Source organism: Pipistrellus kuhlii, unplaced genomic scaffold, assembly GCF_014108245.1.
Source record: "Pipistrellus kuhlii isolate mPipKuh1 unplaced genomic scaffold, mPipKuh1.p scaffold_m20_p_8, whole genome shotgun sequence".
NCBI classification, from domain to species: Eukaryota; Metazoa; Chordata; class Mammalia; order Chiroptera; family Vespertilionidae; genus Pipistrellus; species Pipistrellus kuhlii.
In genome coordinates this window covers 19,380,406-19,393,674 of record NW_023425584.1, presented here as the reverse complement: position 1 = coordinate 19,393,674, position 13,269 = coordinate 19,380,406, and the positions used below count along the sequence as shown (strand labels likewise).

Here is a 13,269-nt window from a genome sequence, read left to right as displayed (position 1 = left end):
TTGATTTTGAAGTTTCATAAAACTCAGTCTTGTTTGAAAAGTTGAAAATCAACAGAATTATATGCCAGAATTCTGGACTCTCAGATCTGGAGTGTCCTCAGTTACCACCTAACCATCTCATTTTATAAATGAGGCAATTGAGCTCCAGAGAGGTGAGGCAACTTTTTCAAAGTCATATCTGAGTGGTAGAATAGGAACATGGGCAGTGATCCACGAAACAGTACATGTTCCACTGAAACGTGCCCAGGCTGTGTGTAAGTCCTTCTAGGCTCTGTATTCACAGAGAGCATTCATTCTCCATTTTCTCAAAGCACTTCTAACTTTTCATATTCTGTCTATTGTCAAAGCATTTGAGCTGCTTCTCTTTAAAATTAAGATTATATTATTGCCGAAACCGATTTGGCTCAGTGGTAGAGTGTCGGTCTGCGGACTGAAAGGACCCGGGTTCGATTCCGGTCAAGGGTATGTACTTGGTTGCGGGCACATCCCTGGTAGGGGATGTGCAAGAGGCAGCTGGTCGACATTTCTCTCTCATTTACGTTTCTAGCTCTCTCTCTCCTTTCCTCTCTGTAAAAAAATCAATAAAATATAAATAAATTTAAAAAATTAAGATTATATTATTGATTTCAGAGAGAAAGGGAGAGGGAGAAAGGGATAGAAACATCAATGATGACAGAGAATCAATGATTGGCTGCCTCCTGCAAGCCCCACACTGGAGATCGGCCCCCAACCCAGGCATGTGCCCTTGATCAGAATCTTACCTGGGACTTTTCAGTCCCCAGGCTGATGCTCTATCCACTGAGCCAAACGGGCCAGGGCAAGATTTTATATTTTTGATTCCCGGAATAATGACTTTTCTGGGTATGCTGATTCCACATCAGTTCCGCACTACAGACCCTCTGTGAGGCCTCCCCAGAGACACCTGTCGTGGGCCAGCTCGCCTTCCATCCCCATGCTCCCCACTGTACTTCCAGGAGCCCCTGAGATTCTTATCAGCCTTAGCATCCTTTCTACCAAAAACTTCCTCCTTTAGCTCCTTGGGGGAAAAGAAGGAACTCATTGTTCTAAGTTTTCTTGTGGCCTCCTGGTTTTCTCCACTGGGAGAGGTGACTCCGGGGGTGGAGTTGACGGGGAAACAAAAGAGAGAAAAGAAGGGAAAAAACAGGAGCTGTTTCCAATGAGGTCGTAAGCCATGACCTAACTAATTCCACAGCCATGAAGTCAATTGATCGGCCACCTGCATACCTCAGAACAGCCTGTACTCTGGCCTTGCCTGCCCTCCAGCCCGGCATTGTTTGATGTGATGAATTTTCATGAAGCCTGATGGAGGAAGAACCCTTCCCCATGGCTCACCTTTACCACCACTTCCACCCACTCACCCTGCTTCTCCACAGGGGTGGGCTTCAGGGCCTCCAGCTCTACCTCACACTGAGTTTAAAGTGTTTAGGATGATCGTGAGTCCTGAAGGAAGCTCTCCTTCTCCCTGGACTCACAGGATGGTAGTCAAAGAAAAGCTCAGGTCATTTTACATATAAGTAAACTGAGGCCCCAAACAAGAGAGGGCCAAGTTCATTGTCACCCAGAGAGTTAGTGGCAGCACAAGACCAAAGCCCAGGGGGCCTGACTCCCACCAGACCACTATGTCTCCTGCTGTGCTGCCTTGGCCCCCTGGGGCGGTGACATCTGGGGCTGCCCTCCTCACTCTCCCTGGCCCTGGAAGCCAGCCTCTGGCCTGCAAGGTGAACAAACACTTGAGAAATATTTCTGGCATCCACCTGGAATTCGCTCCTATTTTAACCTGGCTGCTTTTGCAGAACAACTTTCCTTATTCAAGATGGGGTGGTATTTACTGGGGTGATGTCACCCAGTCCAAGCCAGGTCCTCACACTTACAGGCTTGGAAACTCTGTCTCATTGGTTTCCCCACTATTGGCCACACTTGAGAAAGTTGACTCATGCTAATAAAATCCTCAGGAAACCAATATAGAAAACCAGAGGGCCTGTTTATTAACGTAAACAAGAGCTGTGACTCCCCATTGTTCTAGTGCAGTGGTCAGCAAACAGCGGCTCTCAAGCACATGCGGCTCTTTGGCCCCTTGAGTGTGGCTCTTCCATAATACCATGGCCTGGGCGAGTCTATTTTGAAGTGCCATTAGAAGAAGTTTAAGTTTAAAAAATTAGGCTCTCAAAAGAAATTTCAATTGTATACTGTTGTTATTTGGCTCTGTTGACTGATGAGTTTGCCGACCACTGTGCATGTTACTCTAACCAGCCATTTCTCTCCCAAAGGCAATCTATGTAGAAAGTCAAATGATCAGACAGCTGCTTGGTGAATGTACTCAGAACAAGGGAGCTGGTCTGAGGGTTTGAATGGACTCTCCAGAAGCCTCTGATTGCCGACCAGCCCCTTTCTGGCTGGCCCATCCTTGCTTTATCATTTCTTAAAATATATTTTTAATGATCTCAGAGAGGAAGGGAGAGGGAGAAAGAAACAGAAACATTAATGATAAGAGAGAATCACTGATTGGATTCCTCCCTCACACTCCCCACTGGGTGAGAACTGAGCCTGCAACCTATGCATGTGCCCTTGACTGGAATGGAACCCGTGAACCTCCAGTCTGCAGGCCGATGCTCATTTCACTGAGCCAAACCAGCCAGGGCCCATCCTTGCTTTAGCTGGATCAATACACTCAGAAGTTCTGGTGGCCCTGAGAGCCATTCAATCTCTTAGAAGAAATTTTGCCTCCTCTTTCTGCTCTCATTTCCCACCTTTCTAAGTTCTTTCGAGGAAGAGTCACGTGTGATTCAGTTGTTCACCTATGATTATATCCACCTACTCTTCTGTTCTCTGTTGTATACATCTTCATGTTGTCCAAAAGGACATCTCCAAAACCTAATGAAATGCCTCATAAAATCATGTTGCCTCTCTATTCAAAAGCTACCAAGACAATTGATCATTTTTGCAACTCAGTAATGAAGAATCACTAACATCTTCTCTCTACTTTTGTATATGTCTATGTTTTGTTTTTTTAAAATAACTTCTTTATGGTTTTAAAAACTAAAGAAAAAACAATTCCTAGCTTCTTAGTATAGCACAAAGCTAGACCTGGGCCCTCCTCCACCGGCCTGTCAATACTTCCATGTAGTACTGCCCTCCAATCCCTGAAAACAGCACTCCTTCCCCAGCCCCATCTCCATACAAATATCACTTGCAACTTCCTGCCTCTATGCTTCAGCTTATTCTGTTCTTCAAAGTTCAATGTAAGAGCTGCCTCCTTCAAGAAGCCTCCCCCACTAATTGTGCTCCCTACTCACAGAATGTTCTACCTGCACCAGCCCATGGCCTGTCACCATGACTTATGCTCAGTATGATCTTCCTCAACACACATATGAGCTCTTCACAGTTTGGGGACTGTGTTTATCATTCATGCCTGGAAACAGATGCACCTTTTTTGGCTGTGATGAGGACAGATTATAATCTTCAAATCATCCATCCCACTGCCATTGTAAATTGAGTCCGTTTTGGGATTTGGAGTGCATGGTCCCCATACCTAAAACACCTAGCCCAGAGTCATGCTTGTAAGAATTGCCCTGGAATTTTATAACTGAATGATTCTTTATCAAATTCATGATACATCAGCATGTAGCATAGTGTGAGCCACATGGCCTTAAATTTTCATTCACTGTTGAGAGGATTGTATAACATCAATGGTCTCAGTTGGTGTGCACCAGATCACTGGGGAGTGTGTTAAAATGCAGATCCCAAGCCCAGCCTTAGGGAGTCTGATTCAAGCCTAAGCACCTGCATTTTAAGAAACCAAACAGGTGATCCTGATATGAGTGGTCTTCAGCCCATACTTTAAGGAAAACTGGCCCCAAAGACCCATGAGTCTGATGTGCCACCATTCTTTTTTTTTTTAACATATTTTATTTATTTTTTACAGAGAGGAAGGGAGAGGGACAGAGAGCTAGAAACATCGATGAGAGAGAAACATCAACCAGCTGTCTCCTGCACACCCCCTACTGGGGATGTACCCACAACCAATGTACATGCCCTTGACTGGAATCGAACCTGGGACCTTTCAGTCTGCAGGCCGATGCTCTATCCACTGAGCCAAACTGGTTTCGGCTGTGCCACCATTCTTTGATCATTCATGACCAAATCAGATGCTGGCCTTGTCTCCAACAAGACCCTCGTGCTTGCACACCTTCCCTGGACTCAATCTGCTCTTCTTTCCCTCCTGTTTCCTCAAGTGTGTGGCTGCGGCCTGGCCCAGTCCGGCTTCTTCTTCAAGAACCAGGAGTACATCTGCACCCAGGACTACCAGCAGCTCTATGGCACCCGCTGCGACAGCTGCCGGGACTTCATCACCGGCGAGGTCATCTCTGCCCTGGGCCGCACCTACCACCCCAAGTGCTTCGTGTGTAGCTTGTGCAGGTGAGCGGGAGGCTGGATCCTCTGCTAAGCCCCCAAGGAAGGGAAGAAACGGCCTTTCCCGGGCAGTTCTGGGGCTTTCTGGGCTTTAGGCTGGACACTTTGGTTTCTAGAATCTCAGGGGTGGAAGGATCTAAAAGCCCAGTGGTTTTCAAACCTTTTAATAGCTAACCCTTTTGTCAAATGTGATCTAATGTAAAACACTACTTTGTCCTGCAATGAAGACAGGGAGGACCTGAGCCCCCACACACAGCCTCTCATTTTCCATCAAAAGGCCCAAAGGAACCACGGAGTTCCTTAACCTCAGTACTCAGTTTGGAAGCCATGAGCATCTGGCCGCACTCCCACACTCAGCTACCTGTGTATAGCCTTCCTCCAGGATCCTGGCAAGTGACTCCATCCCTAAACCTCAGCTTCCCAATTAATAAAATGGGCATCAAAGCCATTCCAACCTCATTGGGTTTTCATGAAGATCAATGAGATGAAGCACCCAAAGATCTTAGCTCAGTGACTGATACATAATTGTGTCCACTTTTATTAGTATTATTATTTTAATTATCATAATGATAATCATCTAGCCTCTCAGGGTATCTGATAGATGAAGGAAATCTCACTCCTTCTCTCCTTCCCACTCCTAGCATCCCAATCACTTGTTAACTTAGTAAGTAAGTGCACATTAAGGGTCCACTGTATGCCAAGTGCCACATTAAGGTCACAAAAAAATAAATAAAACCTCAACCCTGACCACAAATATGTTATAGTGTAATGGTCTGTTCTGATTAAGTTATAAGTAAAACATATGCATTTTTAAACTGGGAAAGGCATTTATAGATTAACTAGTAGCCCTGAGCACGAATCCGTGTGCCAGTAGGTCACTGCTGCCTTCCTGTAGCTCTCCACCTTCTGCTTGCTTGCTGCCCTGCCCCCTCCTGTAGCTCTCCACCTGCTGCCCTGCCCCCTCCCCACCCCCCCCCCCCCCCCCCCCCCTCATAGCTTGCTTCCCTGCACCCTCCTGTAGCTCTCCGCTGCCCACTTATAGTTCAATGCCCCACCCTCTTGCAGATCTGTGATCTGGTCATCACACTCAGTTGATACACCTCACGTAATTAATGAATAATTAGCACATTCTTCTCTTATTATATAGGATTATCCTCCCCATAAAATAACCACTTGTTAGTTACCAGTAAGGGTTTTTTATTGAGACCAATGATAGTGCGAAAGAGGTAGAATTCATTCATCCTCTATCTCTTACAACCTGGGCCCTGGGTTCTGGATTCCCAGACCCACCAGAGGTTAGCACAGTAGGGTCCATACAGTATAAAATTTTGTCAAGCACCATAGAGATATAGTATCTCCCCAAGCTCATGCCATGTCCCTCTACCATGAGTCAATGCCTGAACTATGCGAATGCTGCTCCCCAACTCTTGCCCCCAGGACACCCTCCATCATCCCACACTGCTTACACAAGGGCAGTGGAGCCACTGGCAGACTATGTCGGGGGCTATGCTCAGAGTCTGTATTGATGAGTGTCCAAAACCAGATGCAAGAGGAGCTGGGTGGTAGGATGGACAGTGTGGGGTACTGGATGCAGTGTATACTTAGTTAGGGAAGACGGCCATGTATGAGCCTGAGAACTCAGAGCTGCGGGACTCAAAATGCACAGATGAGAACTTGGAGCTGCGGGAGGAAGAGGTTATTTGTGGACTTCTAAAGGTCCTGGATGGTAAGTTCGGCAGCTTAATGAGTTCTCTTAGACATGCAAGGATAAATCAAGTTGGGATGCAAACAATCCTTCTAGAAAGAACAAACTCAAGGAGGAGTTACTAACCACTTCATTCTCCTGATAAGAAATGTATGCTTAACTGTCATGAGTCTCCCCGTGTTGAAACCATGTAACTAGCCCAAGTGGGCTTCCAGTTCTGCCCTGGCCCTAACGAGTGGTTTAGTCAGCCTGACCCTAGGAACAGTGCTTGAATTTATCTGGTGCTCTAAAGGCAAGCTGTGTGTGTTACCAAAGAGCTCCGAGGACGTGTGCTGTCGAGCACCAGCAGACACAGAATCCCTCCAGAGAAGACGTATTGAATCTCTCCTTCGCCCCCTTACAGGAAGCCTTTCCCCATTGGAGACAAAGTGACCTTCAGCGGGAAGGAGTGTGTGTGTCAGACGTGCTCCCAGTCCATGACCAGCAGTAAACCCATCAAGATCCGCGGACCAAGCCGTGAGTCCTCCCCACTGGGCACCTACTTCCCTGTCTCCCAGGGCTCCCCTGTCTCAGCTCCATTTATGGCTTCTGCAGGCCTAGAGAGAAGTGTAGGAGGTTCCCAGCTGGGAGGACTTCTGGATCATGACCCAGTTGGCATGTGGCCCAGACTGACAAGCTTCCCTAAGCACAAATGCAGGGAGAGCAGCTGCTGACTATAAACAGTGATGGCCTGTGCCGTCGGGTGGGCTTTTCTGGGATGAGCTGGGCTCCTGAACTTATCTCCCTTCTGCATCCACCTCCCAAGGGCGCCCCATTGAAGCTGACCAAGTGTTTTGCTGCCAGTGGTTCTCCATTTTTACAAGCCCCACTAAAAGGGAATTCTCAGACATGTCTTACAAAAGAGAACATGTGGGAGTGAACCACAAGGGCTGTGCTAGTGTCTCCTAGAGTGTGTTCTGTGCACCCCTGCATCAGCACCACTGCAGAACTGGGAAAAACACAGTCCCAGGCTCACTTTGGACTTATGGGAAGGAACCTAGAAATCTTCATTCTTAATAAGCACCCTGGGTGATTCATTCTCTGTTCATAAGATTGACGATCACCATCTAGGAATGAGAAGGACTTCTGCCATGCTATAGCAAACGTCATATTTTATCACTAAACCACAGATTAGGGGGAGGGGAACTTAAGATAAAGAGTGTACCTTGGAACAGTCATTCTAATTTGTGGAATGTCCATTCCACTCAAGTGTGTCTGGCAGTAAGATGTCTAAATCACTGTTCCCAGACACCCCTGTCAGGCTACTGACATATACACAGGGACCCGGCCCCCTGGGTCTCAGTAAACCACACCAGGCTCCAGTATTCCTTCATGCTATGTGACACTCACTGGCCTTGTCGGCAGAATCAATGAAACCCATTAGCTTTCTGTGCTGCATCACTGTGTTGGTGCAGGGGGCTGTCAGCCATAGCAGCAGCAGAGTCAGCATGCTAGGGCTACATCCTGCTGAGGTGGGTGAGCACACAACACCCCAGTCAGCAGGGTCAGCTCCCAGGGGCTCCATTAGAATCCTCCCAAGGTGGTGAGCTGGACAGAAAGACCATGGGAAGGCTCACCCTTTCCTTCTTTCAGTCAAATTGGATCTGTTTGTAGGATGAGCAATAACAGTTTGTTACTCTGAGCATGTTTCTACCATCTCAGGGTGGCTGAGTGCACACACTGTGATCTTTCATAATTCTTTGAAAGATCATGCAGAATAGCAGCAAGGCCAGGATGCTGGGATGCAGGACAGCGGCCCTGTGACTGATGCTGCTGAAGTACCCAGAGGCCAGTGGGACCACTTATGAGGAGCAGAGAGAAAGGAGCTGGGAGTCAGCGGCCTGCCAGCCTTTTGCGTGATGCAAAGCAGCTATGCAGCCTCCCTGGTGCTCAGTTTACCCAGCGTGGTAGAATGCAAATGTATTAATGTACAGGAATCAGACTAACATGCATCATCGTGCATAAAGTGCTCTCTAATATAATGTGAGGTATGTTGTCCACTTGGAGGTTTAATCTATAATAGAAAGCATTGCAAAGGTGAACGGAGAAGATTCCTGAATCCATCATTGTTGCTCTCAGCTTGTGTTGTGTGTTACTGCAAGCATCGGATCTCGGACAGGTGAAAGGCTCCTCAGCTGAGTGTGGGATTCTTACATGTGAATGCGTCCTCAAGGAGAGGCTACTCAGTGTCTCCACCATAATTCTGCAGATCAGGAGGTAGAGGAAGAATGGATAATTGGAAGCAAGTGAGCATATGGACAGAACTCCGGGGGGAGTACCCACAACTATGGCTCATCTTATTACTCACAAAGTAAAGACATCAATCTGTGCATCGACAGAGCACATGTGTCATAGAAATGTTTTCTGCCTGAAGGTCATTCCTGTCACTGCTGCAAATGACTAGAGGGAGTGCTGGAAGGTCTGCTGAGTTCCCAAAGGAAAGAGGGAACTAAAACCAAATTCTAGAGAGCGCTAAGATGAGGAAGGCATCATGGAAAAAGAAAAGGGAGAAAGAAATGTGATGTCTTTTTTATCTAAAGGAATGTGAGTTTTATCTGGAGGGTGAATAAAGACTTTCTGGAAAAGCAGGCATTATATCTAATGAAAATATGTCAAGAAGGATACTCAGGAACTGTTAAGAGGAAAAAAATCATGTAACTTTCCATAGGAAGAAGAAATGTTTCCTCACAGACTTCATTGATAGGAATCAGCAGCAGTAGTCGCATTATAATCATTACCACATCACCATCACAACCATCACCACCATAACTACCAACACCATCACTACCACCATCACCTTCACCCCTACCATCACCATTACAGCCATCATTATCTACCAAAATCATCACCACTATAACTATCAACACCATCACCACCACCATCACCACTGCTAACATTGATTGTTACTATTGTCCAGGAATACACTAAGTTCTCTCTTTTTTTTAATGTTTTTATTGATGTCAGAGAGAGGAAAGGAGAAGGGAAGAAAGATAGAAACAAAAATGATGAGAGAGAATCATTGATCTACTGCCTCCTGCACATCCCCTAATGGGGATCAGGCCCGCAACCCTGGTATGTGCCCTGACATGCTCAATCACTGAGCCACACCAGCTAGGCTACACTAAGATTTCTATATATACTAACTCGTTCAATCATTACAACTCTATGAGGGAGATAAGACTAACTGATGACAAAAATGAGACTCAAAGAGCTTAAATAACTTGCCCCAAATCACACACAGTAACGGAACTGCGATGTGAGCCCAGAGATGTCCCTCAATCACAGACATGTTTGCTCATTAGGAAGGGAGTCTGTGCCTGGATTAGTTGCTTAAAGCAAGATGGGGAGCTTGCTATGACTCATAAAACTCACTCATTTTTGCTCATCTAAGCGAAATGAATGGAGAAGTCAAAAAAATAAATAAAAATGAGTATGTGTGGGTCTTTTGAAACCTCAATAAACTGAGGAATCAGGGAGGAACAGGTGGAGGCATCATACCTTCTGCCAGGTGAAGGTTGTAATTTTGGAATAGAGTGGAACATATGAGCAGTGGACAGCTGGCTTGCAGAAACCAACTAGGAACAGGGTGTGGTTATGACATGAGACTTGTGGGCTCCTGAATCGGGTGCCTGAATGAAAAGAGAAAGAAAGATGAAAAGAGTTCTGATAAATATGAAGCCAGAACAACGGAGAACCAGCAGTTTAACATGAAAATAAAAACCACGTGAAAAAGGTATCCCAGAGTTCTCAGGGTCAGTAGGCCTTCCCTACAATAGTGATATTGCTTCTGGCCTCAGATCAGGGATTGGAGAATGCAGAGAATATAGATTAAAAACATGAAAATGTGAAATTGGAGACACTGATGCAGTCTTTGTGGCCTAGAAAGCTAGACCAGATACCTGGACCTTCATGTTCTTGTATGCCAGTGGTCGGCAAACTGCGGCTTGTGAGCCACATGCAGCTCTTTGGCCCCTTGAGTGTGGCTTTTCCACAAAATACCACATGCGGGCACGCATGTACAGTGTGATTGAAACTTCATGGCTCACGCGCAGAAGCCGGTTTTAAGCTCTCAAAAGAAATTTCAATCGTTGTACTGTTGATATTTGGCTCTGTTGACTAATAAGTTTGCTGACCACTGTTCTATGCCAAACATGGGCAAGTCACTTCAGACTCCTGACTGTCTATAAAAAGGGAGGGGTTGCCTAGCCTCTCTAAACTATTATGTTCTAAAGCCTGTGATAACTGTAATCGGGATTTGGGGGTAATTTATCCCAGGAGAACAAGAAGGAAAAAAAAATGAACCCTAGGATATTTTCCCAGTCCCCATCTGAAAGCCTGGGTCTTCAAGCATCTTGCAATCAGAAATGTTCCTGCCCCTACCAGGGGTCTTCAAACTACGGCCCGCGGGCCACATGCGGCCCGCAGAGGAGTCTGAACCGGCCCGCCAGGTTTTTTGGGCAGTGAGCGCAGCCGAGGTATTACAGTAGGAATTAGTAGTTCATATAGTCCGGCCCTCCAGCTCTCTGAGGTACCGTGATCTGGCCCCCACTTTAAAAAGTTTGAGGACCCCTGCGGGCCTAGCCTGTGCTAAGTGGTGTTAGAAAGGTGCTGATAGCCAAGAGGGGGTACTATGGGAGCCGCCTCCTACAGCACTTCATCAGGGCCCTGACCTCCCACAGCTTGCAGGGGCTCACCCCCTTCCTGAGCTTGCAGACTCATCATCTTCTCTCCCAGGACTGGCTCCCAGCTGGCTGTGCAGGCCTCCAGCCAGGCTCTCCCAACGTGGTGTGCAGTGTCTTTCTCCCCACTGCTCCGAGGTGCATTTGTCTTATGGAGCCAAACGGGAGGCTTGTCCTCTAGTAAACTTTGCCTCATGACCCTTTCCTCCTCCAGAGTGGGCCATCCGGTTGGCTAGGCCCCAGTTCCCAGCATCTCCCAAGTACCTTGGATGCTGGCTCCATTTCCTGCCCCTCCCCAGACACTGGTTGAGCAACAGGCAGCTGCCAGCTCCCCTCCCCTCCATATTCTATAGCCCCAGTGCACGTTTCAAGGTGACAGGGAAGGAGAGTGGGGGCACCTTTTTGGTTTGGAACAGTCTCATTAGACATTTTTATCCTTGCCACTTGGGGAGGCAAACGTTTGGTACAGAAGCACACTGGGGAGGGGCCAGGCATGGTAAGTGCTATCCTTGCCTGGATGCTGTAAGGCCTGCTCCTGAGCATGGAGCTAGGCGAGAGAAGAGATTTAACCACAAAACATTGCCATTGAGCGTACAGCCTAAGGGTGAGAAAAATAGGTTCTAAGCTTATCCCCCGGAGCAATGCCTCTCGGACTTTACTGAGAGCCGAGATCTTGATAAAATGCAGTAGTCTGGGTGGGGCCTTTGCTGCACCTGTGTGCAGCTCCCTGTGGTGCTGATGGAGAGTAGCATGGGCTTGCTAGCTATCCGAGAGCAAGCAGCTCAGGGTCCGCTCTGGATGAACAGTGGTCAGGACGACAAGCAGGAACTTTCTGGAGGAACCCTGGGAGGTCTTTCTTTCTCACTCACACTAATGTCGAGAAGCCAGGGCTCCAGTGGCCTTTTCTCTCCCCCAGTGGAGCCCTGGATGTGTGCCAGGGCCAGGGTGGGAGCTGTTGTGGGAAAACGTGTTCACATAGGTTTCCTTGACCTGGGCTGAGATGATGGCAGTTCACATAGGTGTCCTTGACCTGGGCTGAGATGATGGCAGTGCTCCAGGGGCCCGGGATGCTTTCCTCAGCAACGTCCTCTTGTGTTTGCAGACTGTGCCGGATGCAAGGAGGAGATCAAGCACGGCCAGTCGCTCCTGGCACTGGACAAGCAGTGGCACGTCAGCTGTTTCAAGTGCCAGACCTGCAGCGTCATCCTCACCGGGGAGTACATCAGCAAGTGGGTCTCTCTTCCCTCCCACCGGCTTCCTGGGTCTGGGCATCCTACCAGGCTGCCCCATTGGCCCTCGCCTACCTTTCTAGCATCATCTCCCTTCATTTCCATCCAGCTACCACATTACAGCCTCAAACAGCATCTCACCCACCTTGGACCTCCCACTGTGTTCCATTGCCTGAGATACTCTTCTCCCTTCTTCACATGCTCCTTCCCTTCCCTCTGGTTATAGGTGCCACCCTGTCCTCATACCATCTCTTACCACCTCTGGTCCTCCCCTACTGGCCCTCATCATGCCCTGATTGTTTCCTTCATCCAGGCTAACACCATTTGCCATTATATCCATGTTAACTTTTCAGTAATGATAATTATACTTGCTATCATTAATTGAGTTTTTATTATGTATAAGGAACATATTAACTGCTATATATGGATTATTCCATTAAACCCCAAAACTACCATCATGAGGTATTTACCCCCATTTTAAAAACTGTGGAAACTGAGGCTCAGGAGTGAGTAACTTGCTCCAGCGATAATATTTCATGTCTGTCCTCACCAGGGTGGGAACTTTTTTTTACCCACTGCTGCCTTCAGCACAATGCCCAACCCACAGTCAATAATCTGGTTGTTGAATGAGTTCAATTGAGATGAGAGGAGATGATTGATGGGCACACAAAGCCGTCAGGAGAGAAGGCCCAGCTTCTAGGGGCCTCACACTGCAGCACCTGACAAGCCACCTAGTGACCACATTTATACTCAAGAACCTAAAAAGAATTGTGGCCACAGATGCTCACAGCTTTGACACTTTGTGACCTGAACACGTCCTAGTACCACACTCTCTGGCCCGGCACTGGGGCCTAGTGAGCATGTAAAGTATAGCATACATGGTTTCTGCTGTCAGAAAAGTTATAGTCTAATAAAGGAGAGAAACTATATACATAAAGAATTATGACCCCAGGGAATATGTGATAGGGAGCTCAGGAGAGTTTTTATTCCTTAAAACCTTTTTGATCATAAGTGACAGAAAACCAAACTCAAGCTCACTTAAAAGCAAAAAATGGAAGTTCACTGACTCATAGGAACAGGAAGGCCAGAGGCATACTAGCTTCCAGCGTGGTGAATCCAGGGGCTTACGGAGATGTCTAGCACTTTAGAAGTCTCTATCTATCTCTCTATCTCTATCTCTATCTCT

At 47.2% G+C, this 13,269-nt stretch overlaps 1 protein-coding gene across 8 annotated transcripts in view; it reads left to right on the top strand.

Moving 5' to 3' along the window:
• The window catches only part of ABLIM3 (actin binding LIM protein family member 3), a 103,538-nt gene that overhangs the window by 43,059 nt on the left and 47,210 nt on the right, over positions 1-13,269 (top strand). For all 8 annotated transcript variants that reach the window (XM_036423919.2, XM_045576894.1, XM_036423913.2 and 5 more), the window contains exons 4-6: positions 4,254-4,437; positions 6,540-6,652; positions 11,957-12,083. In XM_036423919.2, the coding sequence (XP_036279812.1) occupies positions 4,254-4,437; positions 6,540-6,652; positions 11,957-12,083 (424 nt within the window). The remainder of the gene's footprint in view (positions 1-4,253; positions 4,438-6,539; positions 6,653-11,956; positions 12,084-13,269) is intronic.